Source organism: Symphalangus syndactylus, chromosome 3 (genome assembly GCF_028878055.3).
Source record: "Symphalangus syndactylus isolate Jambi chromosome 3, NHGRI_mSymSyn1-v2.1_pri, whole genome shotgun sequence".
NCBI lineage: Eukaryota > Metazoa > Chordata > Mammalia > Primates > Hylobatidae > Symphalangus > Symphalangus syndactylus.
In genome coordinates, this window is record NC_072425.2 from 21474583 (window position 1) to 21502189 (window position 27607).

The 27607-nt window shown below is 60.0% G+C and overlaps 2 protein-coding genes across 14 annotated transcripts in view; one reads left to right on the forward strand and one right to left on the reverse strand.

Annotated features, from left to right (window-relative positions):
* DENND1A (DENN domain containing 1A) overlaps positions 1–3860 on the forward strand; it is a 553551-nt gene extending 549691 nt beyond the window's left edge. For 8 of the 10 annotated variants that reach the window (XM_063635979.1, XM_063635977.1, XM_063635973.1 and 5 more), the window contains 2 exons: positions 98–1281; positions 1683–3860. In XM_063635979.1, the coding sequence (XP_063492049.1) occupies positions 98–1281; positions 1683–1719 (1221 nt within the window). In that variant the 3' untranslated portion in view covers positions 1720–3860. Of the gene's footprint in view, positions 1–97 lie in introns of all 10 variants that reach the window. The other 2 variants (XM_055271157.2, XM_063635978.1) reach the window with 1 other exon arrangement.
* A 62-nt stretch (positions 3861–3922) lies between these two features.
* CRB2 (crumbs cell polarity complex component 2) lies at positions 3923–27327 on the reverse strand. Of its 4 annotated transcripts, none has more exons than XM_055271154.2 (13): positions 27250–27327; positions 19412–19735; positions 16520–16715; positions 16277–16416; positions 15290–15475; positions 14975–15088; positions 11679–12551; positions 11081–11589; positions 10328–10493; positions 8744–9536; positions 7968–8084; positions 7318–7444; positions 3923–5837 (listed from the first exon to the last, which is right to left on the reverse strand). In XM_055271154.2, exons 2-13 carry the CDS (start codon positions 19632–19634, stop codon positions 5613–5615), a joined length of 3669 nt encoding a protein of 1222 aa, XP_055127129.1. In that variant the 5' UTR covers positions 19635–19735; positions 27250–27327; the 3' UTR covers positions 3923–5612. The 4 variants fall into 4 exon arrangements, with proteins under 4 accessions (XP_055127129.1, XP_055127127.1, XP_055127130.1 ...); XM_055271152.2 differs by lacking the exon at positions 27250–27327 and adding an exon at positions 26196–26372; XM_055271155.2 differs by lacking the exon at positions 27250–27327 and adding an exon at positions 26196–26372 and having other exon boundaries at positions 5752–6489.
* Between the last annotated feature and the right edge of the window lie 280 nt (positions 27328–27607).

Consider the following 27607-nt stretch of genomic DNA (forward strand, 5'->3'; position numbering starts at 1 on the left):
AGGCCCAGCACACGTTGAGCACACAGGAGTGGTGTGGGAATGGGCACACATATGTCCCAACTCAGTGGTGACTGCCTCCCTCCTTCCCTCCCAACAGAGGCTGGACCTGGGCGGGAGTGAGAGGAGCCGCGGGGTGACAGTGGCGTTGAAGCTTACCCACCCATACAACAAGCTCTGGAGCCTGGGCCAGGATGACATGGCCATCCCCAGCAAGCCCCCAGCTGCCTCCCCTGAGAAGCCCTCGGCCCCGCTCGGGAACTCCCTGGCCCTGCCTCGAAGGCCCCAGAACCAGGACAGCATCCTGAACCCCAGTGACAAGGAGGAGGTGCCCACCCCTACTCTGGGCAGCATCACCATCCCCCGGCCCCAAGGCAGGAAGACCCCAGAGCTGGGCATCGTGCCTCCACCACCCATTCCCCGCCCGGCCAAGCTCCAGGCTGCCAGCGCCGCACTTGGTGACTTCTCAGAGCGGCTGCAGACGGATCGGGACAGGCGAGCTGCCCTGAGTCCAGGGCTCCTCCCTGGTGTTGTCCCCCAAGGCCCCACTGAACTGCTCCAGCCGCTCAGCCCCGGCCCCGGGGCTGCAGGCATGAGCAGTGACGCCCTGCTTGCCCTCCTGGACCCGCTCAGCACAGCCTGGTCAGGCAGCACCCTCCCGCCACGCCCCGCCACCCCAAATGTAGCAACCCCATTCACCCCCCAATTCAGCTTCCCCCCTGCGGGAACATCCACCCCATTCCCACAGCCACCACTCAACCCGTTTGTCCCATCCATGCCAGCAGCCCCACCCACCCTGCCCCTGGTCTCCACACCAGCCGGGCCTTTCGGGGCCCCTCCAGCTTCCCTGGGACCGGCTTTTGCGTCCAGCCTCCTGCTGTCTAGCGCTGGCTTCTGTGCCCCTCACAGGTCTCAGCCCAACCTCTCCGCCCTCTCCATGCCCAACCTCTTTGGCCAGATGCCCATGGGCACCCACACGAGCCCCTTACAGCCGCTGGGTCCCCCAGCAGTTGCCCCGTCGAGGATCCGAACGTTGCCCCTGGCCCGCTCAAGTGCCAGGGCTGCTGAGGCCAAGCAGGGGCTGGCCCTGAGGCCTGGAGACCCCCCGCTTCTGCCTCCCAGGCCCCCCCAAGGCCTGGAGCCAACACTGCAGCCCTCTGCTCCTCAACAGGCCAGAGACCCCTTTGAGGATTTGTTACAGAAAACCAAGCAAGACGTGAGCCCGAGTCCGGCCCCGGCCCCAGACTCGGTGGAGCAGCTCAGGAAGCAGTGGGAGACTTTCGAGTGAGCCGGGCCCTGAGGGTGGGGGATGCACTGAGGCCCGAGGGTCCGTCCACTGCTGCGGTTCCAAGGCTCCCCCGCCACTCTCTCTCTGCCCAGGTTCTGCTGGTGGGAAGGGATGGGACCCCTCTCTGCTGCCTCCTCCTCCCCTCCACACTGCCCATCTCTGAGGTCTGGCCCTGGGGAGAGGCACCAGTTCCAGCCTGGGAATCAACCCAGTTCCTGAGTGCCCCTCCCACCCCGCGGTTGCCCCTCCTCGGCACCCTTGATTGGGTTTTGCACTAAAGAGGTCAGCTGGGCCAATGATTGCTCCAGACTGAGTCCTACCCACCTTCCCCCTGGAAGTGTCCCGAGAGGCTCCGAAGGCCTCTCCTCTGAGCCCAGCTCTCCTGTCTCCTCCACAGCCAGGCCCTGCACGCCCACCTCCTTGGACACAGGTGACTGACAGGGTTACCCTCCAGTTTGAGCTCATCTGCACGAGACACAGGCGGCTTGGGGTTGAAGTTAGGACTCCTCCTGGGCTGGAGGATTTACCTGGTGGGGCACTTCTGGACTGTTTCTAGCAATATACACACACGTTCTTTCCTGTGTCTTCACCCCAAAACTTCAGTTGATTCTGACCTGGGAGGATCTGGGGACCAGGGGGTCTTGGGCTGCCTTGTGATACGCAGCTCCAGCCACCTTGATTTATAGACGGAAAATGGGAACCCCCATCTGAGTATTTTGGGAGGAGCCCCCAGCCCTCGTCCAGCTCTGGCACGCTGATAGCGCCACGTTCTCCTCTCGCTGTCAAAGCTGGGGCTCGGCCTCTTGTCATCTGGGGCTTTGTGGGCAAAGCTGCGACCCAGGTTGCCACTCGAAGGTCAAGCTGAATGCCTCAGACTGATGTAGAAGGCAGCTGGCCTTCCTGGGTTTGAACGAGGCAGTGGCCCTGAGCTACTTTCTCCAGGCCCAGGTAGAAAGGACAAACTTGGTCTCTGCCTCGGGGAAGCAGGAGCAGGGCTAGAAGCCAGTCCCTCCCCACCTGCCCAGAGCTCCAGGCCAGCACAGAAATTCCTGAGGCCAACGTCACCAAAGTTAGATTGAATGTTTTATTATCTTTTTCCCTTATTGATTTGATGAATCTTGAAATGGATTCATTTCCATAAACCATGTTAAAGTATGGCCCGACCATTTAAGAAAACAACCATCTGAGACACGCAGGAAATCAACCATCTGAGACACGCAGGAAATTGTGGGCATTTCGACCCAAGCTCTCATTTCCTATTTGTGAAGGGTCAGACACAGTCTACCCAGGGGTGTCTGAGGGGGACAAGGGGGGTCTCTGGAGATGTCACCCAGGGAGCCCCCTCTGTGTCTGAGAGGCCGCCACTGCTGCACATGGTCAGTGAGGCTTGGCGGCCGTCCCGGCACATGGCTCTTCCTGGGTCAACCGTGACCTGTCTGGCTCAGGAATGGGCTCTGGCTGCTGGGGGAGCCATGTCACTCCTGGGCCATGGGGGCACCTCCCGGGCACTTAGGTGTTTCAGCATAGATTCCAGTCTCACTCCCTGGGCAGACCCCCAGGCCCCATCCAGGATAGGGCAGAGGAGGTGCTGGTGGCCCCAGGGAAGGAGGGTGTGGACCCCAAGGCCCCCTGGCTGTGCTGGGGGGCTGGGGTGAGTGCTCCATGTTCACATGAGCACTGCTGCCTCTTCACTTGTGGGACTTTGCAAACCCAAGGATGAACTTTGTGTGCATTCAATAAAATCATCTTGGGGAAGAGGCTGGCATCCCCGTGTCCTTGAACCTTTTGGGGCAGGGAGGCCCCGCACGGGCCCGGAGCCATCCTCACCACCTGCTCCTATAGAGGCAGGGGCCAGGCACGGAGCAGTTAGAGAAGAAGTCAACTCCCCACACCCTCCCAAGCTGGTGCCCACTCAGGGCTCTAAGCCAGCTCATGCTCTGCCCCTCACAGACCAGGCACGGGGTTGGGCTGGCAACAGGCCTGCTCAGCCCTGCTGGGGCCATGCAGCAGACTGCAGGCCACCAATGATGTTGAGGGCACCCTGGAGCCAGGAAAGAGTTCAAGGGGACACCTGGCAAGTCGCTCCCACAGGTCTCTCATTAGCAAGAACAGAGCCTGGGAATCTGCCTCTGTTGGACGCTGGTGTTTGGAGAGGGGGGAATGCAGACCAATCGACCACCCATAGTGAGCGTGGAACAGGCCCAGTCACACCATCCACCCCATCATCTGACCACGCCCCCCCTTGCAGGACCGACAGGCCTGAAAACGACAGGCACCCGGGCCGGGCACGGTGGCTCACACCTGTAATCCCAACACTTTGGGAGGCCGGGGCAGGTGGGTCACAAGGTCAGGAGTTCAAGACCAGCCGGGGCAGGTGGGTCACAAGGTCAGGAGTTCAAGACCAGCCTGGCCAAGATGGTGAAACGCCGTCTCTACTAAAAGCGGGGACCTGTAATCCCAGCTACTCCGGAGGCTGAGGCAGGGAATTGCTTGAACCTGGGAAGCGGAAGTTGCAGTGAGCCGAGATCGCGCCACTGCACTCCAGGCTGGGTGACAGAGCAAGACTCCATCTCCATCTCCAAAAAAAAAACCAGGCACCTGAACCCACAGAAGCCCGGAAGAGGACAGGGGACAGCCAGCTTTCATCTGCATGTTGGGTTCCACATAAAATGTCCTAGGAGTTACAGCTGACACAGGTTTTCCAAATCTCTTAACTCGGTAAACTGACCCTGGAACCAGCTGCCTCCTCCCCACTTTCCCAAGGGTTGTAGAGAAAGTTCAGGGAAAGGTGGTCCCACCTCCCGCAGAATAAGGACCAAGCAAGCCCCTGAGCCTGGTGTTCAGGACCCTCTCGATCCCAGCCTCTGCTGACTTCCCAGTCCCACGTCCCAGTCCCCCAAGTTTTCACGTGGCTCCCCACCTTGGACTGGACACCCATGCCTCTGGGACCCGCCAAAACCGAACGGAAAAGCCGACTGTCGACCCAAAAGTGTAAACGGATCTCCTGGCCTGGGAAGCAGGAAGGACGAAAGGGCACATCTCCAGGTCCATAAAGCTGGAAGGAGGCCAGGCCCTCAGGCAGGTGCGCTTCAGGGATGGGAGGTCACAGTGTGATGGGCATCACCGGGGAAGGGGCTGGGAGCAAGCAGCAGAGTCTCCTCTGAGTCGGCCTCTGCAGGCCCAGCCCCGACTCAGAGGCAGCGCCAGTGTTCACTGAGCCCCTGTACGCAGCAGACAACTCAGAGGGCTTCCTTCGAGTCCTCTCGCGAGTCTGTGTAGAGGCAACCAGTCATCAGGGGAAGGAGTGAGCTCACCAGGCTGCTAGGGAGGACCGGAGCTAGAGAACCAGAGGTGGTCAGGTAAGCTGGGGGGGTTCGAGGCAGGAGAAGGGTTGCTCTGTCATCCTCATCCCAGAAGGACACCCAGACGGTCCTTCCCATCAGACGGCAGTTGACGACTCCCAGATTCTTTCCCCACTGCCGTCCTCGCTGATCCTCACAACAGCCCTGTGAGGTAGGCAGTGGGTGCCTTCCCCCTTTGACAAATGACCACAGCAGGGTGGGAAGCTCAAGGCAGCCCCTCCTCTGCTCCCTCAGGCTGCTCCGGCTGAGCGGGCGGCTGGGTCTGTGGTTCCCTCGCATGACTGGCTCTGGCTTGTGGCAGACAGACCTGCCTGAAGGGACATTTGTTCTAGGAGCCAGAAGCCCACTCAGCCTCGGCTAGTGGTCTTTCCTGACTTCCCAGCTGCCTCCACAGAAGGAGCGGCCCCCAGAAGCGGGGAAGGAGGTGCCTGGGCAACCCCGGCCTGGCCTCCTGGAGAACATGCAGCCTTGGGCCGCCCCTGCCCTAGGACTGTAATGGTTCACCCCATGGTGCAGCCGCCACCTCCTGGGATCACACACCCATCACAGTCACAGACACACAGCAAACGCAGCAGACACGCCCTGGAGCCATGTCAGGGCACACTCACACTAGCATCTGCAGACTAACACGGGCCCAGGTACACACACACACACACACACACACTCCTCCAGATACACACACTCCTGAACACACTATGTGAACCCACGTGTGCCCTCCCACGCACAGCCATACACCTGCCGAGGCGGAACCCCGAGGGTGGGATGGAGAAGTCCACAGCCTCTCTAGGCCTCTGTTTCCCTGAGTTGCTCCCCTCGTCCTCCATCCACGATGGGGCAGAGGCAGAGGCTGCCAGCCAAGGGGACACTTCCACAGCAATGTCCCAAGCCCTGGAAGCAGCTTCCTTGGGTCTCTGGGTAGAAACCATTCAGGACCTCCAGGTGCTGGTGCCGGCAGCCAGGCTGGCCTAGATGAGTCTCTCCTCCGGTGGCACCTTGAGGACACTGTCCATCTCCAGCCGGGCCCCAGCCACCTCTTGCTGGCTTGGGCTGTAGGTGCCCTCAGACTGGCGGCGCTTTCGGGCTGCCAGGATCCCTGAAAGGAGGCCCAGGAGGAGGAGGAGGAGGCAGGCACAGGCTGCAGGCACGGCCACCTCCAGCAGTGGGAATGGCAGCGGCAGGGGCAGGCCCTTCTGCAAGAGACACAACACGGAGGCCTAAGACCGCAGAGAAGGGGAGGACTCCGGGGCCCTCAGAGAACAGAGAGCGCAGCACAAGGACCTGCTCAGAGAAAATCAGAGCTGGGAGCAGGCTGCCCTGGGAGCGGTGAAGACGCAGCCCCAGGGGTGTGCAGGCAAGTGCCAGGAAACCACCTGTCAGAGCCACTGCTCGGGGAGTCCTATACAACAAAAGAGTTCTGGCTAGAAGGACAGAGATGGGCGTTTATTGAACACCCGGCAGGAGCTAAGCAGGGTGCGTGGGTTTCACAGAAGCCTACAAGGGTCTGATGAGGCACAGCAGGAGCAGGGGCTGGCTGAGCGGCCCCCTGCCACAATAGCAAGGTCAGAATCCACTGGGGTCCGCCTGCGGGGGCGGGGTGGCAGGGGGGCCGAGGGGCTGTTGTGACAGCTTGTCCCTGCGAGCCTCCGCCCAGGCTTCGGGGAGCCCAGCAAACCCCCTTGCTGTCTCCAGTCACAGGCTCCCAGGATTCCCCATCAAAGCCTCTACATGCCTGGGACTCTGAAGTCCCAGGATGCGAGGATTCCAGAGGCACGGGCTCTGCGACTCACCAGCCTCCCTCTGTACCTCCAGGCTTCTCAGCCCACTGTGACCTGGGTCCTAAAACTAGAGCGGAAAGTTGCTCTGGTCCTGACAGGGTCCTGCCAGCCTCCACCCCTGCACATTTTGAGGGAGGAGCTGTAAAGCCATTTCCTCCCCCTGCCCTGGGAGGTGGCTGGGTGGGGAAACCAGAGGTGTAAAAGTTCAACTTGAAAGGAAACATTCCCGGTAAGCGGAGGGGATTTGTGGTTTATGACCCAGTCTGCCAGAAGCCTGTGGAGATCAAGGCTGCTCCCCAGACTTCCCTTCCAAGCCTCTCCCTCGCCAGCACCCACTCCCCCTACCCCGCCCCAGGAAGGGGTGTGGCGGAGAGGTTCACAGCTCCAGCGCCTGCCGCCTTCGTCTGTCCAGGCTTGTCCTGGGCTGAGCCCCCTGGGGTTGGGGCCAGCCTGCACAGTGGGCCAAGCCTGCTCCGGTGCAGACTCCAACTCTTCCTACTCAGGACACTGACTCAGAAACCCTGGAGATGAGTCTCCTGGATTCACCAACCTAAATCCCAAAACACCAACGTCCTCTTGGCACTGAGTCCTGGTTGGGTTGGCAGAGACCATCTGTCCTCACTGCCACTGCCCTGGGCACTCTGGGGAAGCCCCTGACCCAGCCAGGAGCTTTGTACTCTAGTCAATAGACGGTGACAGCCCCCAAAGCTCTCCCCGCAGTGGAAATACCTCCTGCGTGGGGGCTGTAGAAGGGACCTGAGGCTCCTCTCACTGCCCCACCCCATGACAGAGTGGCCCAGGAACAGCCCCATGGTGCCGCACTCTCTCCCCAGCAGCATCTCGCCAAGGGCCCAGCAGGCCACGTCCATGGTCCCTCACCCCTGACAACACTCACCGCCACTTCACAGAACTGGCCGGAGAATCTGGCATTGCAGATACATTCAGACACCCCTCCAGCTGCCCGGCAGGTGCCCCCATTCAAGCAGGGGTTGGCTTCACATGGGAGAGTGGGGACCTGACACCTGGAGAGGGAGGGGGGCTGAGAAAGCGGCATCCCCCATGGCTGCCTCTTGTGCTCCGAGCTGCTCTGCTGCCCACCCCCTCTTCCGCAAGCATCAGAGCTTATCCATCCACTGTCCCCATGCGCTGCTCCTGCCCAGCTGGGCCCTGCCAGGTGACCACCTGAGCAGCCGTCACTGAGAAGGATTATCATCCCATTAGGGTGACAGGGGAGCCTGTGTGAAGGCAGGTGCCCCAGGAGCTGACGCCACTGTCTGCAGGGCCCAGAATCTGCACTTTTACAGTCTCCCACAGGCGGGCTGAGGCTGGGTTTCCAGAACTGCCACCAGGCAACCACTGCCCAACAGCAGTCTGTATCACAGAGGATGGTCTTGGGGATCATGGAAGGAAACTCAAGTGACAATGGTGACTGTGATACCAGGGAGGGGTGAGAAGGTGGGCGAGGACCCCCGCCCCACCCTGGCTGGAGGAACAGCCCTCCACACTCATTGGACCCCCTCACAGTTCCCAGGCGCCCAGACCCACCTCTGGCCAGCAAGACCCTCCAGGCAACTGCAGTTGGCAGCGGGAGAGCCACCCTCACACGGGCTGCCATTGAGGCAGGTGACATTCAGGCTGCACTCCTTGGATGGGACAGGCAACCTGGGGAGAGAGCAGAGGCTGGAGTGGGTGCAGGACGCCTGGGACCTGCCCTCCCCAGCGCTGTGACCATGGGCCACCTGAGCCTGTGTTCTCACGTATGGAATTCAGGGCCCTCTATCGGTCATGGGATTGAGGTCCCTGGTGGGAGGGAAGGGACACGGGGCTGTCACTCGCTTTCCAGAGTCTCAGAGGACCCTGAGGACAACAAAGTGTAAGGACTCTGAACAAAAGCAGCTCCTAAACACAACGCCTGGACATTCCTTGAGGGGAGAGGAAGGGGTCAGGCCACAGCCAGATCCCCTTCCACATGCTGGGCTCCAGGGAGAGCCACTGCGAGATGAATAAGGGAAGCGCCAAAGCCTGACCCCCTCCCTCCACCCCAACCAGCGACCAATAGGGATGAACCTCCGTGTAAAACGGCAGGCGGCTCCCAGCCCCAGACCACAGCGCTGTTTATCTGAAATTCCAGGCTAACTGGGTATGTTTTGATCTGTGTTTTATCAGGAAGTTTATCAAATTAAACTGTCCTCCTCATGTCACAGATAAGGACATGAGGACCAGGGAAGGGAAGCGACTCATCCACAGACCTGGCAGACTTCTCTGCCGCACCACAGCCCCAGGGGGCATTCGTAGCCCTCGCCCCTGCCCAGCCGTCCCACCTGCAGCGCGGGCCCCCAAAGCCGGGAGGGCAGCGGCACTCGAAGCGGCCGTCGGGGTGCGTGTGACAGCGGCCACGGGCGCAGGGCGCGGAGTGACAGGGGTCGACGTGGGCTTCGCAGCGCGGGCCCTCCCAGCCCGGGCCGCAGGCGCAGGCGAAGGCGTCAAAGAGGTCACGGCAGGCACCGCCATGCAGACAGGGCGAGGGCGCACACACAGGCGCGCCGCGGCAGCCAAGGATCGGGGCCGGGGCCGGCGTCCCAGGCCAAGCCACGAAGTGCTCTCGGGCGCCGGGGGCGGCGCCGGGCCGGGGCTGCGCCAAGGGCAGGGGCAGGCCGCCCAGCGCCACGCGGCCCAAGCAGCCGGTGAAGTTCTCAGCCAACAGGATGCGCGCAGCACCTGGGCCCTGCAGGAAGCCCAGGTCACTGGCCAGGCCGCGCAGCACCACTGGGGTGGCCACACCATCCAGCCACAGCAACCAGCGCGAGGTGGCGGCCGCCGGGCGCTCCATGGCCAGGCGCACGCGGTGCCAGGCACCATCGGCCACGCGCGGCCCAGGTATGGGCAGCACAGCGCCGGGCAGGCCGTGGCCTCCGCGCACGCCTCCTGCCAGTGAGCCATTGCGCACCGCCAGCCACACGCCTTCCAGGGCGCCAGCCGCGGCACGCAGCAGCCAGGCCTCGGAGTCCCGCGTGCGAAAGGCCAGCGACAGGCCCCCGAGCGAGCGCCCTGACGACGCGTTGTGGCCAATGAACGCGGCGGGGGGACCCTCGCGGAACGTGGCCTCCGCCACACCTGCAGAGAGAAGGAGCCTCAGGGAATGGCCCACGGAGCCTTCTCCAGAAATGCCACCTCCCCACTTCCCCCAGCGAGTAGCAGACAGCCACTAACTTGGGGTGGGGCACATGCACCCACCTATCATCTAATCCTGGAAATTGCAGCCGCCCCCCACCACCCTCACTTCTACCCCCAATATATTTCCTACCCATGGAGGAGCAGTTCCCCGCCAGGGCTGGGGGGTGGGGGCGCAATGCCTAGGCGACCCTCCAGGTCACAGGCCAGGCAACAGCAACTCCTGGCAGAATCTGGCCCCTTCCCTTCTCCGTGAAGCTGCCCCACCTCATGGCCGAGGCTCGCCCTTCACTGCAGCCAGTCATCTTTGTAAAATGCAGATCTGGTCATGCCCCTTTCCTGCTTAAAACCCTCCAGAGGCTCCCCGCTGTCCTTGGGATAAAGTCAGAGCCACCTAGCTGGCTGTCCTCAAAGCCCCTACCAACTTTCCCACCATGTTCCTGCTCGCCCCCTTGCACTTCCGCTGTCCTTGCAGACCTCAGGGACTTGGCACATGCTATGCCCCTCCATAAAATGTCCTTCCCCCTGTGGCTCAGAGTCTGGCCTTGAAGCCCAGTACAGGCTCACCTTCTCCAGAAACCCTGTCCCTCTACATGTGGTGGCCCCACCACACTGCCCTGGGGCTTGGCATGCCTGGTCCACCAGTATCCTACAAGCCCTGAGAGTGCAGATGGGATCTAACCAGTTCGGGTGTCCAGCACCCAGCACGGGAGCTGCCCAGGACACACACTCACACACAAAGCCATCAGGGACCTCCTCACACGTGGCAGGTGGGAGACAGGGCTGGCCAGGACACCACAGCTGCTGGGCACACGTAGGCCCTGTGAAATTGGCAGGGCAGGTACAGTGGAAGTCATTCCAGGTGACGAGGCAAGTCCCACCATTGAAACAGGGGTGAGGCTGTGGGAGAGGCAGCGCAGGGGTTGGCTCAGGACTGCAGTGAGCATCACCCACCATAACTGGCGTCGCAGTGCTTCTTCACTGAGCACCTACTACAGACACAGTATCTCCTCACAAACGACTGGAGAGGAAGTCGCTAGCATCCCCATTTTACAGATGAGAAAACTGAGGCTCAGTGACGCAAAGCCACTTGCCTGAGTCACCCAGCCAGTAAAGAGAGGAACCAGAGTTCATGCCCTAGCTGTTCCAACTCCAGGGCTGGTGGCATTCTGTTCATGATCAAAAGGGTGTCCCATTCCCCAAGTACCTCCTGCAGAAAGGCTCAGGCAGCCCTCTATCTCGGTCAGGGTGTCTCTCTCAGACCAGGACTAGCTGGGGGAGGCACGGGGACCGCCAGAGGGTAGGAGCAGCTGGGCTGAAGAAATGGATGTAAGTCTGCCCTGCCACCCTCCTGTAGTAGGACCCTGGGCAGGTCACTTCACCTCCTGGGCCTCAGTTTCCTCATCAGCAAAAGGACACACTAAGCCCCAGTGACACAGAACAGATCCTGGAAAAAGGACCCCCGCCCCCCCGCACCGGACACTTACACTGCACATGTCCTCGGAGATGCAGCCCGCAGTGAGGTTCCAGGACTGCCTGCCGCTGAGCTCGCTGGGCTGGCTTGAATTATCCAGTGGCAGAGGAAAGAAGGGGAGGTGGCGGCCATCGAGTCGCAGGTCTTGGAGGCAGCCTCGGAAGGGCCCACCCCAGGGCTGGCTGTCAGCAGCAAGGAGCCTCCCACCCACGTGCATGTGCTGCCCCAGGTCCTGCAGCTGGTCAGGCCCGAAGCTGAGCGTCACCAGGTGACGGAGCCCATCATCCCAGCGCCCAGGGAGCACTACAGCAGGACTGCCCGGCGCCTCAGCCCGGATCCGACCCTCGCTCAGGAATACTGTCAGGCCAGCTGCGGAGTCATTGGCAAACTGGAGCAACAGGCCAGCGGGCTCCCGAGTGCGGAGAAGGAAAGACACTGTGAGGTTGGGACCTGGCAGCTCTTGGAGCAGAAAGGAGGCAGAGCTTGGGGCACCTCCCAAGCCAAAGGTGACAGCAGGAATCTCTGCAGGGAGAGAAGGTGCCAGGTGTGAGGCCTGCAGGCTGAGGGAGCCAGATCTCAGGTGCTGCCTTCCCACCTGGCTTATTCCTCACCATCAGCACACGTGGGACCCCTATGGGGCCGGGGACAGTCGCAACGGAAATGAGTCCACAGATCCACACAGGACCCTCCATGGACACAAGGCAGAGGCTGGCACTGCTCTCGGCGCTCACAGCCCAGGAGGACATTCTCACCGAGATCCTCAGGCAGCAGGAGGTGGCCATCCACATGCACGTCCTGGAGGCAGCCTGCAAAGGTCACGTCCCCCAGCTGGGCAGAGGAGATCCCGGCAGGCAGCAGAGTTGCTGAAGCCATGGAAGCCAGGGCCACAGGACCAGAGGCCACACAGAGCTGGGCAGAGCAGCCCTCATGCCAGAGCCGTAGCTCCAGGGTCGCTAGGTGGAGCACAACCTCTACCTGGTGCCAATGGCCATCGTTTAGGGCCAGGTCCGGCAGTCTCAGGACAAGCACAGTGGTGCCGTGGCTCCAGAATGTGGCCTGAAGTGTGGCTGCCACCAATGCCAGCTCCAAGCTTTCCTTGGTGTCATTGCGAATGGCCAAGGTCCCAGCGGGCAGCGTGGTGCGAAACCTCAGTGCCAGACCCAGGGGGCCACCAGCTGGCACTGATGCCTGAATGGGGCTCCCAGCCATCACAGAGAAGGTGGTATTCTGGCCACAGAAAGGTCCATGGGTGCCAGGTGGGCAGTGGCAGACATAACTGTGGACCCCAGACTCGAAGATAGGGATGCAGGTGGCAGCCAGTGGGCAGGTGTGGCCCTGGCAGCCAGTGAGCTGCACAGAACAGTCGCGCCCACCCCAGGTCTCTGGGCACCTGCAGATATAGCCTGCCACAGTGTCACTGCAGGTTCCGCCGTGCAGGCAGGGATCCGACAGGCATTCATCCACATCTTCCTCACATGTCGGCCCTTTGGGAGACACCAAGCCAAGGCTCAGTAACGTCTGGGGCCAGAACCACAGTATTGACCCCGGGCTTACATGCCTGTCGTGATGAGGACCTCAGTACCTATCAGCTAAACCAATTCCCAAAGCATTTCTCATGGTCCCTGCAAGTCCCCTGTAGGCCAGAAGCCAAGATGCCCCTTCCCTTCCCATGTCTGGTGAGTGTCCAGGCCCTGTAGATTTAATCTCCTAAACATTCTCCAATGCCGCCTTTCTCCCACTCCCCATCTCCTGCCTTACCAGCTGTCTGGGCTACCGTCCCGCATCCCCCAGTTCGCCAGCCTTCAGAAGCCCTCTCCCATCCATCTCCACCAGTAGCCAGAGGTCCATTTCTAAAGCATCACCAGGCCGGGTTCCTCTGCCGCTTAAGGTCCAGTCACTCACCCTGACATTTAAGACACTGTCATGGGCTGGGTCCTACCAGGCTCTCAAGCCTCAATCCTGCTTCCCACAAATCTTGAACTTCCCATTCCTCCAAGCATTTCCTGGAAAGTCCTCACTCTGGGGCTTTGCTCATACTGTTCTGTCTGCTTGGAATGCCTCATTCTCCCTTACCCTTCCTTTCAAACTCCTACTCATCCTGCAAAGCCCAAACTCAAAGGGCCCAGAGGCTTTCCTTAACTCTCAACCTCAAACTACTGTGTCACTCTGCAGTCCCAGGCACAGCTCCCCAGAACTCTATATTAAAAGTATCTGTTTACTCAGCTGAGATCTTCAGGGACCTGAATATATGTCCTTAGTGCCCAGCAAAGGGCCTGGCATGGCTTTTATGCACAGAGTGATGAAATGGAGGAGCTGGTGGGGTAGTGCACGCACCCGAGGCACTCTGAGTGGCACCCCCAGGCTCTAACCCCTCAGTCCCTCTGCCCCAGGGCCCCAACACTGGCTGTGAAGGGGCTGCCTCATCCTGCCTCCAGGGATCCCTTCAGGTGCTCAGGCCCCAGCTTGGGTCCAGAAGCCACAGCCCGCTGTAGCTCAGCCAGAGCCACATCCCAGCTGGAGGAACCCAGGCCCAGAGAAGTCACCAGGGTTTGAAGCCCAGCCCCGATCAGCTCACAAACACCACAGCCTCCTCCTAGGAACCACCACCCACCAACCTCCCCCTGCCCAGGGCCCACATTCCTCCATACCTGCCAGGAGCCACAGGTGGCCCAGGAAGGTCCACAGAGCCCCCGGCTCCATTGCCAGACCCTCCAGACAGGTTGAGAGTGGTGGGCGGGCACTGAGGCTGGGGAAGTGGGGAGGGGGCAGAGCTCCCTGCCTGGCCCAGCTACCTCCTTCAGAGCCTGCTCAGGAATGCCAGGCACTGGCCTCCCCCATGCCCAGCACGGCCTAAAGGGAGGGAGGATGGGCAAAGAGCCCGGCCTTGCAGCTAGGGTCCCCCCTCCCTGGCTCTGACCTCAGAGGTCTGCCCTCCCTGTCACCCAACAGCTGAGCTCAACTGGGAGAGGAGCCGGGTTCCTGCTGATACTGGTGAACCTGGGGGATGACACCCCCCCATCCTCTCAGCTGTAAGATGGGGTTTTAAACCCCTGCCTCATGGGGCTGCGGCAAGGAAAAAACAAAATACAGAGCAAATGCTTCCCAGAGGCCAGCCGTGCTGTGTGGGCCCACGGTGTGCCAGGCGCCCAGGAGCCCATGGCTCTTGGAGCAGGACTTGGGGAACCTCGGTCCATGAAGACAGTGGATGGGCCTTCAGGACCCCCAGGAGTGTTGGCCATCCAGGGCTGGGGGACACTGAGTGCCACCATCTTCAGGTGAGTGAGAGATGGGGAGATGTGACCACCATCTCTTTCCCCTGGTGGAGGAGCCGGTGCCCAGGAGACTGCCAGGGAGAGGAGGCAGTGTGCCCCAGCAGGAATGTGGGCGGGTGTGAGGGAGGTGTCGCAGGCATTCCAGAGCGGGCAGGGACATTCAGTGTTGGAGGTGGAGTTCCCTGGGCTCACCGGTGTCCTATGTCTGTGCATCTGCATATACCCAAGGCAGGGGCAGACTTTCTGAACCCCCAACTCCTGCCTGACAGGCCCCAGCTCCCCAAAGTCAGAGTCATCCTTCTACAGATGCTGCCCCCTAACTCTCTGCAATAGCCCCCCTTTCCTTCTCTGTCCTGGCTGAACCACCTCCATCTTTCCTGAAGACCATCCCTCCACACGTTCTCCCTGACAACCTCAGCCCACTGTGGCCCCAGCTGCCGGGACTACACTCCCGAGCCCGTCTCACCTCCAAAGCGAGTCCTAGTTCAGCCACCCTCAGCGGCCACCTGGGCCCCCATACCCACCGCCTCCCTGATCTCCTTGACCCCATCAATCCACACATCCAGACAGAAGGGACCTTCTCACCCGAGGACCACCAATTCTGATGGTCCCAGGGCCCACCCCACCCCAGACACCTGTGTAGCCATCTGGGCAGTGACACTGGAAGCCATTGGGCAGGTCCTGGCAGCGGCCTCTGTTGAGGCATGGCCGTGAGGCACACTCGTCCACCTCCACACCGCAGTCAGCTCCTGTAAGAGGCCCAGCTGTAGGTCCCACCTGCACCCTCAGAGCCAGGCAGGGGCTGATAGTGTCCATTCTATAGCTAGAGAAACTGAGACTCTAGCAAGAGAGAGGGCAGACTCGGGTGTGGGGTGGGGTGGGGTGGGGGGCACAAGATCCCTCCCTGGGCATCTGGATGTGGGCTGACTGCTTCCCCAGCAGGGGCTCACCCTCGAAGCCAGGAGGGCAGTGGCACAGGAAGCCCGCAGCATGGAGGAAGCTGAAGACACCAGGGAAGGCAGCCTGGACACCCCCGTAGAGGGCCAGGTCAGAGCGCTGCAGGCATCGGCCCCCATGCTGGCAGGGGCTTGATGCACACTCATCCTCGTCCACCTCGCACAGCTCGCCGCTGTAGCCTGGGGGCACACACACGCGGGCATCAGGTCTCACGGGGTTGCCGGGCAGCACCTCTTCACTATGACCAGGCTAGCCAGGGCCAGCAAGGGACCGCAGCTCGGAATAAGCCACGAATGGCGAGGGAGGGACGCACTGAGGGCAGCACAGATGACCATGGCAGCCTTCAGCAGCAGTAGACTATTGCTACTATTACCAGTCTTACTACTAATTTTTTTTTTTTTTTTGAGACAGAATCTCGCTCTGTTGCCCAGGCTGGAGTGCAGTGGCATGATCTCCGCTCACCTCCACCTCCTGGGTTCAAGCGATTCTCCTGCCTCAGCTTCCCGAGTAGCTGGGACTACAGGCACATGCCACCATGCTCGACTAATTATCATATTTTTAGTGGAGACAGGGTTTCACAATGTTAGCCAAGCTGGTCTCGAACTCCTGACCTCATGATCTGCCCGCCTCAGCCTCCCAAAGTGCTGGGATTACAGGCGTGAGCCACTGCGCCCGGCCTAGTCTTACTACTATTACTAGCGTTAATTACCGAGCGCTTTGAAGCTGTCAGGCCCTTCCCAAGGGCTTCCCAGGGGTCGCACTTTCGAGCTCCCAGCAGCAACCCCAGGAGCAGGCGCTACGATCAGCCCTATTTTGTAGATCAGGAAACTGAGGCTCCGACAGGTTGCAATCACACACACACTCTGGTCCCGAGGACCCAGCGGGCACTCGCGCACAGCCACACACCTGCCCCACCGCCCCAGGCCGCACACGCACACAACTACCCCTCCACCCCAGGCCGCGCACCTGCACGCACACACCTGGCCAACAGAGGCAGCGGAAGCTCCCGAGGCCCTCGAGGCAGGACGCGTTGTGCGCGCAGGGCGCCGATGCGCACTCCAGCACCTCCTGCTCGCAGTGCATGCCCTCGTAGCCAGTGCCCGCGCAGTCGCACCGGAACCTGGGGAGGGCGCGCCGGCGGAGCTGAGCGCTTCTGCCCCGCGCCTGGCCTCCCCGCCCTCGGGCACCCGGCACCCCGGCCGCCTGCCCCGCTGCTCGCTCACCCGTTGACCAGGTCGTGGCACGTGCCCCCGTGCGCACACGGCTGGCTCTGGCACTCGTCGAGATCCAGCTGGCAACGGGTTCCCCCGTAGCCCGGCGCGCACACACAGCGGAAGGAGCCCACGCCGTCCAGGCACGAGCCCCCGTGCAGGCAGGGCGCTGAGGCGCACTCGTCCACCTCCGTCTCGCAGGTCACGCCTGGACAGGGCACAGGACACACAGGGTGCAGGATGGACACCCAGAGCAGGGCAGAAGAGGTCGCGCCAGGCCTGCTCCAGAGTTAGAGACTAGTGGATTCATTCATTCAGAGCCGGGTGGTGGTGGTGGTGGTTGGGGGGTGGGGTTTGGGGGGTGGGGAGTGGGGGGCGGGTCACGCCAGCAACCGCAGGGAGAGAAACGAGACGGACAGCCCTGCCCTCATGGGGCTCACAGCAGTCTAGGCCAGGACATGGCGAGGGGTGGGGGGGTGATTCAGCCAGTAACTACGTAAATGAGCTGGGTTTTGATGTTGCTAAGTTCAACAAGGAAAGGGGTTGGGTCTTGGGAAAGCAATAGCCTGGGTCTGCTCTGTTCAGGGAAGGCTTCCTAGAAGAGGCTTTTGAAGGATTCAGATAGGGGACTGTGGGCAGCAGTTGGATTCCAGAGACTGCAGCAGGAGGCAAGTTCCGCTCGGGGCAGGGCCATGATGCCCTAGGCGGGGTGCTTGGAGGGTTGGAAGCAAGGGAGAGGGTGGAGGAGGTGAGTCGGGTGGGAGGTGTCAGCGCCTTGGGGACCAGGTAACCTCTGGGTCGATCCTGAAAGTTTCAGACAGGTAAGTGACTTGGTCCCACCTACATTTTAGTTTTTTTTGAGACAGAGTCTCACTCCGTCGCCCAGGCTGGAGTGCAGTGGCACAATCTTAGCCCACTGCAATCTCTGCCCACTGGGTTCAAGCGATTCTCACGCCTCAGCCTGCAGAGTAGCTGGGATTACACGTGCATGCCACCCTCACCTGGCTAATTTTTGTATTTTTTTTGTAAAGAAGGGGTTTCGCAATGTTGGCCAGGCTGGTCTCCAACTCCTGGCCTCAAGTGATCCACCTACCTCGGCCTCCCAAAGTGTTGGGATTACAGGCGTGAGCCACCGCACCTGGCCCTACCTACTTTTTAGAAGGCCCACTCTGGTGGCTTTCAGACCCCAGAGAGGCAGGAGATGCTTGAGTACAGTAATCACTCTTCCCAGTGTCCCTGCACTGTCCTGGTTTTAGAACTGAAAGTACCAAGTCCCGGGAACCCTCACAATCCTGGGCGAATCAAGACAGTTGAGTGGCTCTCCCAGGGTGAGAGTGAAGAGGAAGGGAGACGGGGAGTCCCAGGGTTTCAGATACACTGCCTGAGATCATCCTGGACTCACGTGTCACTGTAGACTCCAGTAGGCCCTGCCCCCTAAGTGGGTTTGGTCAAGGGGGGGCCAGAGGCCCAGCTGACTCCAGCTGGAACCCTCCCCCTTCTCAGTTCATTGAGCACAAAACACGGCCCCACCTTCCCATGACCCTTCCCTCCTCCCTCCCCATCCCCACTCCCACCCTCTGTGCCAGGGGGAGCCAGGCCTTGTCTGGAAATCCCAACTCCCCCACCCGGCTTGGAATGGAAAGAGGAGAGAATGAGTCACGGCAGATGCTGCCCCCACTCACATCCACAGCTTACCCAGGAAGAGTCACCCTAAGTGTGCGAGTGCTACACATCCGGGTGCACAACCCACTGCCCGCACAACCCACTGGCCACACACATGCACTCAGACTGCAGACACCCCCAGGTACTGGCAAATCTTTACGGATGCAAAACAGAACTTGGAACTAGGAGACACATGGATGGATGTGACCTGCACTGGCATGTAAACTAATACACCCAGACGCTGAGACACTGGAACGATGAGAAAGATGTGTGGAACCGGCTTCCCCAATCTCTCTTCATCAGCTGCCATCTCTTCGCTGTAGGCCCCCTGCCCTGCAACCCAGCCCCCCAATCTGTACCCCTTGCTCTGAAGTGACTTCAAACTGCCCTCTGCCCTCAGAGTACAGTTGTCTGAATTCAGGATTGAAGTAGGATCCAGAGCATCTACACTGCAGACTCAGACTCTGCCCTGGACTCAGCCTCGCTCCCAGACCTGTCCCCAGCTGTGCCCTCCTTCCCACCTTCAGGCCTCTCTAGGAAGCCGCTGCTCCAGGATGCTCTCGGCTCAGATCGTGGATGGGCCTGGGACTGGCCACACTCTGGAGGAGGCACCCTCAGTGCCAGTCACTTTTCCGAGCACTTACGTATATATTATCCCACTCCAGACGGCAGCGATCCCTGGGGTACGTCAACACTACAGTTTGAACGAGACCTTGTATGTGTCTATGCTAGAACTCTGGGGGAGACCCAGAGGCCAGGGGTCCACATTGCACTCCAGACCACATCAGGAGTGTTCAGATGAGCTGATGGTGACTGTCATGTAGACAGTATCTACATGACAGCTTGGCACAGCTTGGCACAGGCCTGAAGTGCTAGAAAGACTATGGGGGCATCCTCATTAAAGCCACGCCAGGCTAGTTCACACTGCCGGAGATGTCCGAGGGGTATCTCCACCCCCACGGCCAAACTGAACTCTAGGCTGGACTGAAATCACATTTATCGAGCGCCTGAGATGTGCCACACACCATGCCAGCACCCGCACATACTCTCAACCCAGAGCTGCCAGGTAAGCCTGCAAAGCATCAATTCTGTAGTCAGACCAAGTGGATATACCCTAGAGCTGCCCGGATGCCTGGGGGCGTCCCTACACGAAAGTCAAAGCTGAAGCCATGATGTTTACACTCTGAGCAGCTGATGCGATCTGCATTACAGACCTCCTCCCAGGGCAGCCCAGGCTGTTACCTGCATAGCCAAGGGGGCAATGGCACTCGTAGCGATCGGCCAGGTTGCGGCAGGTGGCCCCATGGTGGCACGGCCGGGATGCACACTCATCGATGTCCAGCTCGCAGCGTGGGCCCTGGAAACCCGGCACGCAGTAGCAGCGGAAGCCGATGGGATCTGAACCCTGGGGCACACACAGAGCGCCGTGGTGGCATGGCTGGGTGGCACAGCCCCAGGGCTCCATGGGCCCACAGATATAGCCACCACTCTCGGTAGCCTGGCACTCGGTCCCTGGAGCGCACGGGTCTGAGGCACAGGCACTGGGGGGCTCTGAAGGCACCGTCCCTGTAGAAAGAAGAAACTGGCTGGGCAGAGGTTATAAAGACAATCTCCTCCCCACCCTCTCAGGCCCACCCCAGACCCCAAAAGCAACATGGGTCTCTCCATGCACAGTATGGACAGAAACCCAGGGGTCTTCAAGTCAGGTCCCAATAAGCTGCACACATCCACACCCAGAACTGGGAACGGTTTCAGGAGAGCCTATATAGCAGAGGAATAGCACCAAGGATGCCTGGCTTCTGGGCAGGATTAGCGAGCAGAGGCTCCCTGACCCCTGTGAGCTTCCCTCCACTGTCTTGTCCCTGCAGTCCCCCTTTGAGGCAGTGTCTGTCATGCCCATTGCACCAGACAGCAAAAGGAAGCCCAGGAAAGAAAGTGAAGGCTTGCTGAGCCTGCCCGGCCCTGTCCACTTCACACAGCAAGTTAGTGTTCGCTGGGACAGGCTTCAAGGTCTATCCGGATTATTTCAGCTCCACGTGGGGAGGGGTCTCCCTCCTGCAGGCCCCATCCATCCAAGGAGGCCCAAGAGGGTGAGGCTCCTCCCACTGCCCCCTCCACCTCTTCTGCCAGGGGTCTGGTAACTCCATCCCCGGGTGAAACTGGAGATGGGCCCGACCTCAACCTCGGGAGGACGGGTGGACAACTTCAAAGGCAGGGATCGTGTGCTCCGCTGGTCTCATTCCTACCCCTTCTCCACCTCACTACCCACCCCCTGCCAGCCACTGGCCTAGGAACTTCTAGAGGGTCCCTGGCCCTCATTTCATCCCCCATCAGCAAACACCTGAGTGGCCGGCCTGGCCAAGGTCACGTGGTACAGAGCAGGTATTGAGATGGCTCACGGACACCTGCCCCTGGCCATCGTGATGCTTCCAGCACCGGAGCTCTAACAGAGGGTCACCAGCTGGCTTGGAAGCCACGCCCAGAGATCCTCATCCCCCCCACTTCCTCTCCTCCTGCCTTCCTGAGAGCCTTGTCACCACAATGCCCCGGTGAGAACTTGGGCTTTGAAGTGAAACAGACCTGGGTTCCATTTCAGCTCAGAAAGTTCCTAGCTATGAGACCCTGGGTAAGTCATTTCTCCTGCAGCGCCTCCGTCTCCCAGTCTGAAAATTGGATGATAATAGAATCCCCTCATCAAATGCTGAACTATTCAACCCCTCAGCACCGCAGTCAAGGGCTGCTTTTGGTGAGAACTCTGTAAGGGATGGGGGAGGGGGGCCGCCAGAAGACACAGCCTCCATTCCTCCCCCCACCCCCACCTGGAGCTCCCAGAGGTGCCCCTCCCCCACCCAGATTGTCATCTAGACACTCACCAGACCCCAGAACAGCTCAGACCCTGCACCCTTCCCTCCCCCACTCTGATGAAGCCCCCCAGATAAGGCTGGCAGCCTCTCAGGCGTCATCCGCATTCCAGGCAGGGCTGTCCTATGGCCTGACGCGCATCCTTCCAGCTCCCTCAGGAAAGGGCACAGGTTTGGGGCATCGGGCAGTCCTAGTTTGTATCTGGGGTGCAAAAAGTGCCCATCTCGTGGAGGTGTTGAAAGGATTCACCAAGCTGATGCGGGGCACAGCCCTGGGACTGGGTGTGGCCAGCACTGCTCAGGAGGGCGCAGCACTCATAACCCGTGGTAAAGGGCCCCGGCTGCCAGCACCTGTGCCAACAGGCCCCTCAATCCCCACAGAGCACTGTCCCTCACCTGTGCAGTGCAAGGAACCCCCACCCAATCCAATCCGAAGCTGTGCCCCCTATCTCAGAGCAGCCGGAACCACGCTGGCAAGGCAGCACCGGGGAAAGGATCCTGGGGGGCGGGGGAGGTGCCTTGTCACAAGGGATCTTCCCAGGACTGTGGGAGCAGATGGGCTCTAAGTGACAGAGCCCGGGAGACAGAGTCCAACCCCATGGGAGGAAGGAATTTCTCCAGTCAGAGCCCGGCAGGAAGGGAAGGAGCTGCCCGTCCTGGGAGGCATGCAATAGTGCCACAGTCCTGCCTGGGAGGGACAGCCGTCTTTCTTGTGTCATCTTGGTTGATCTTGGCATTTACCCTCCGAGGTGGATAGGACTATGATCCCCGTTTTACAGCTCGGGAAAGGGAGACTCGAAGCAGCCTCACAGTCCACAGCCCGAGGGAGGCTGGAATCCAAACCCAGGGCCTCACTCCAAGCTTCCCGGAATCACTGGGGCCCACATTAAGAATACAGATTCCTAGAACCCACTCCAGACCCCAAATTTAGAACCACTGGGCCCTGAGCCTGAGAATCTGCATTGCAACCTGCTCCTGGGGGATTCCTTTCACTTTTTAGATGTGGGAACCGCTGACCTCAGGTTGTCTCTGTCTTCCAGGAGTGAGCCTAGGAGGCCACGATGATAGCCCAGGCCAGATAGGAGAGGCAAGGAGGGGCGGGGTGTGGAGGGCAGCAGGGCGGAGGAGGGGCTGTCCCCGGGCCAGGCTGGATGGGCGGGGCCTGTTGCCAGGGCAACGAGGGGCCTGTGCTTATCTTTACAAATCCCTCCTGACCTCAGGCTGCCTGGGCCGACCTGGCAGGGAGGGATTAACTGATGCCCACCCCTCCCCTTCGACCTGCTGCCCTGTCCTGGGGAGGGGCAGGAGGACCCAGCTGTTTACTGAGTGTGTATTATGTGCTTTGGCCTGTGCATCTATTATTACATTGTTATACTTGATTCAGACCAGAAAAGGTGTGTTCCATTAAGAAAATTTGTTTTTGTAACTCAAAGAGGTTGATAATTTTGCCCAGGTCAAGACGAAGAATCAGATCAGCGTCTGATCTCCCAGAGGTCCACATCTCCCAGTGCATGTTTCCACTTTACAAACCCTAAATTGCCACCCACGTATTGTCACTTTAGTACATTACAGCTGCCTGACCCGGGAAAAAAATCTCTAAAGATTCTCACAGGAATACAGCTTCCAGTATCAGCCTGGGCAGAGCGGGCAACCTTCCCCGTCTATCCAGAACCCAGCTGTCAGCAATCCCACTGTGTCTCCGGCCTCACTCATTAGTAATTCCTACTTTTCATGCACTTAGAATGGGCCTGTTTATAACAGCCAACAACTGATGAGGAGTGTTTTACTGAAGCCAGGTGCAGTGGCTCACACCTGTAATCCCAGCACTTTGCGAAGCCGAGGTGGGAGGATCACTTCAGGCCAGGAGCTCAAGATCAGCCTGTGCAAACATAGTAAGATGCTGGCGCTACGAAAACAAAACAAAATGAGCCAAGCATGGGGTGGGTCCCTGTAGTCCCAGCTGCTTGGGAGGCTGAGGTGGGAGGATGGCTTGAGCCCAGGATGTTGAGGCTACAGTGAGCTATGATTTCGCCACTGCACTGCAGCCAGGGCAACAGGATGAGACCCTTTCTTAAAACACACACACACACACACACACAGAGAAGCATTTACTGGGGAAGCTTCCTGTCCCAACAAATCAAGAGACAGAATATTTCTAAGAAGCGACCTAAGATCTCATAAGGTGTGGGAACTTCTAGCATAGGGGAAGAAATTGTTCATCTAATATCCCTGGGCCCCAAGGCTCTACCCCCACGAGGGTGGGGCTGAATAACCATGAGGCCTGCAGACACTCAGTCATCAGGAAAGGGTGAAATTCTCTTTTGGGCAGAATAATTTGGAATACTCTTTTTCAAAAATGTTTACCTTCTGAGGTTAAAAGACATAATTTTGATAACAGTAATTGCAACAATAGCCGTCAGGGACGGAGCGCCCACCCTGTGCCTGGCACTGACGAACCCTTGAGTTTGGGCTCAGAGCACAGTTCCAGGGAGTTACCTCCTGAAGAGAGGGCGAGACAGAGCAGGTGGGGTTCCCCACCTGCCACCAAAACAGGCCACTTTTAACAATTTTAACTATTCATGGGCTTCCATCTAAAATTTCCCTTGAAATTGGGGGTTCCATGCCAAAACCTGGGGTGGGGAACCACTCACTGCATTCTCTTCGAATCCTTGTACCAGCGCTTGGAGTGAGCCAGTCTGTCCCCGTTTTGTAGAGACAGAGAAGAGACGTGACTTTGCCTAGGCTAGTAGCACAGCGTACTGTGAAATCCCAGCACTGGCTCTGGGGCTGCCTGGCTCTGGGACTGGCCATCTCTGGGCCTCGTTTACCTCCTCTGTAAACTGAGGGTATCAGAGCTGACTTCATGGGCTGTTGGGAGAATTAAATTAGACCTTGTTAATAATAGCACAGTGCCTGCCATGGAGTGGCTGATCTTATTCATCAACAATTCTTTACTTGAGGCAGACACCCACTGTCCAAAGGATCCTGACATTGGGTTGAATATGTGTGGCTTTCTGCTCCATCTCTGCTTCTGTCCCGCAGGCCCCCACCCCCTTCTGGCTGGAGGAGGGGCCGGACTTGGGGCCTGGACTCACTGCCCCTTTGTCTGCCGGGCTCCCTGGGTGTTCGGGGAAGGGAGGGTGGATATGAGAGCCCAACGTGTCCCATTGTACTCCAAGATGCTTGGTCCTCTCCATGGCAACCAGCCGGGCCTTTGTGGCAAATTGGGCCCAGGATGGAGGGGCCCAGCTCAGGGCCTGGAAGGGGTGGGGAGCAAAGCCAGAGGCCCATGGCCTCCAGAAGCCCCCATCCCCTCCAGGATGGAAATTGGTTTTCAAGTGACAAAAATCCCCCGTCCCTTCCCTCTCGGCAGGCAGGCTAGAGTGCCAGTGTGTGGAAATGGTCATGCCTGCAGTGTCCCCCACCAACTTTTAGGGATCCCCAGGGATGGGGCTCCCAGCACAGAAATGGCAGAGGAAAGGCCGCCCCTGGGCACCCCAGCAGGCCTGATGGGGCGAGTGTACACACCAGTGTCCAGACCCCCTACAGCGTCCATCCACTCTGTGCCTCCAGGTCCCCTGCGAGTGCACACTGAGTGTGAATGCACACATGTCCACACAAGCGTGTTGGGGTGTGCACATTGGTGTGCAGGCACATGCCATATGCACATGTGTGTAGGTGCATGTGCTGGTAGATCCACATGTGTCTGTGGCACCTGTCCCTGTGGCGCTGTGTGCCCTTCGGTGTGCCACACAGGTGTGTGGAGTGTGGGTATGTGAGCATTACAGGGCAGGGGACAGAGCCCCGATCCACAGACCCGGGATCTCACGTGCTTTGTATGCAGAGAACAGAGAGGAGCAGCCACCCCGCCCCTCGCCACCATGCCCCGCCCCTCTACGGAGCCCAAGTCGCCTGCCAGCAGAACCCAGCTCATAAGTCCCCGTCCCTCTCTGAGCCTTGGTTTCCTTCACTGCAAAACGGGGTCCTCATCCTCCCTAGGGCCCCATAGACAGGATAGGAAATGAAAGCTTTGTGAGTGCGGGAAACATGAAGGTCCCCAGGTGGGACTGGGAGACGCTTGGCCCCCACACCCTGCAGCCTGTGGAGCTCCGGGGCAGGGAGGACTCCCCTCGCCTGAGAGCCCAGGCCCTCCTTGGCTCCCTCCCCAGCCTGCGGTGGTGGGGGCAGGGGACTTCCCAGGCCCAGCCCCTGTAACTATAGTGACTAACACCAAGGCTTCCCTTGGACCCCCCAGGAGGAATTCCAGGCTCCGAGAACTTGGACAAAAGCAAAAAGGGCTTGGCGAACGGGGTCTGGCTTCAGGGAGCCCTTTCAGATTGGCCTTAGAATGCTGGGGAGGGGGCAGCAGGGGACACACACATGTTCTCAAATCCCCAGCCACCCCACAGGGACCCGGAGCATCCCCAGCAGCCCCCAGCACAGGCAGGGCTACCACACAAATGGAGGGGTGCGGGCAGGCACCCAGCTCCCTGCGTCTCCCTCCCGCTTCTCCACTCAGTCCCCTGAGTTGGGGTCTGCTGTGCCCATCCCACATCCCTCAGGTTGAGAGCAAAGACCCAGTTCAACTCTGCACAACTTACACCCCACAGCACGTGCTGGGACACAGCTCGCCATACCCAACTCCTCGGACACAACTCACGGCTCACCCCAGACAGCTCATCCACCTCCCAACTCTAACACACCCACAACCTGTGCCCCACAACCCAGCATGCGACTCAGAACAGGCCCTGGGGTGAGGCCCACGCCACCTGCAACTCCCCAAACTGAGCCCCTAGAAACCCAGAAGTCCCCCAGCCCCAACCCCCAGTCCTTTACAGGACGCAACACAGCACCTCCCAAAACACGCACCCCATCCCTCACCCACATCAGCTCCCTCAAATCACGCCCAGCCCCCGATCCCCCAACCCTGAAACTTACAACCACCCTCAACATGAAACAGCCCAAGTCTCAGAGCACACTTACCTCCGTGGAGCCCCCACAGAGTCTGGGGGCCCACAGCCGCGCACTCCTGTGCACCCCACAGCTCAGGCCTGCACCCACGCGGACCAGCCCACCCGCCGACCCAGCAGCCAAGGCTTGGGGTGTCTGCCTTGCGGGACAGACCCTCTCTCAGGCCCCCCTCCCAGACATGGGCCCCAACTCACCAGTCAGGAGGGAAAGGGCAGGGGCCCAGAGCAGCAACGGCAGCAGCAGGACAGAAGCCAGGGCCTGGGGGTCCGGGGTCCCAGGCCTGGCCAGCGCCATGGCAGCCAGCTCTGCTCGGCTGCTGTGGGAACGGGAGGGCGGCCTGGCTGGCTCCGCACCCTCCTCATCCCTCCAACCAGCACTAATGCTGTGGACAGAGGCCCAACCCCTCCCTCCCCTCCCCGCCACCGCTGCCTCCTCCTCCTCCCACCTAGGCCTCCTGGGCTGCTCCACCTCGTGGACGTCGCTAGACATCAGCCCCAAGTCTTCAAGCCCCTCAGCCTGTGGGGCCGACCTGGTCTTGGCACCCACCGGTTTCTCCCTCCTGACCGCCTGCCCCACTCTCCTCCCACCTCTCGGGTCAGCCTCCTTGGAGAAATTTCTGTTCTGAGGGTCTGTTCAGGATTCTCTTCTCACCAGGTGACGCCAGCTACTCCCAAGTGTCCTTAGTTATTCCCTCTCTTGGATCCCCCCTCCCCACCTCTCCAGCCCGGCCTCTCCCCCAAGCCCAGGACTTCAAGTCCAGTCGCCTCCCAGACCCTGTCTCTGCTGGGAAGCTGCAGCCCCTCCCACCCAGCTCGTTCCCCCACCTGCTGCTCCTCAGTGCTCCCACTGGAGCCAAGGCACCTCCCATCCTGCAGCCCAACGCCCCCTCCCCACTCCTCACAGTCAGCCTACAGCTCCTGGCCATGCCACCTTCTCAGTGTCTCCTGCTGTCCCCACCGTGTCCCACCCTGCCACACAGCTCCTCCCACCATCGGCCCCAGGATCAGCTCCCTGCAGGGCACCTCAGCCCTGCACCACGGTGGCCCCTGCCTCCCTCCACCCTCTCCACCCCTCACCAGCCAGACTGAACCTTTCCCAGCTTTCTTCCACTTGACCTTGATCTCTGGCTGTGCTGTTTGCAACTCCAGCGACCGCACTGCAATCCAAAGCAGCCCATTCTACTGAACGGCAGCTCTAACCAAGCAAGCATTGCTCTCCCCTGCCAGGAAGTCCTTCTTGTTGTCTAACCTTATAGTCTCCTGCTGCACTCGATGTTTGCTTGCTCTCCAGCTGGCCTCTTGTTGGGGCGGACAGGAGGAGCTCTTCAGAGGGAACTGGTTCAGGAAGCCAGGTCATCTCAGAGACACTACAACATAAAACAACATTCCTTTCTTCAACTGCCCTGAGCCCCGGTAGGGAGAGAATCCTCTTGCTGAAGGGACTTTCCTGAAATGAGCCACCAGCCCCTGCCAATACATGCCTGTTTGGCCCTATTCAGTAACCGTGGATACAGCCCACGCAGGCCCTGGGCTCTGGGATGTGCCCCTGACACGGGAGGACACAGCCTGGAAAGACAGCAGGAGCCATTAAGAGAGGTCCAGATGAG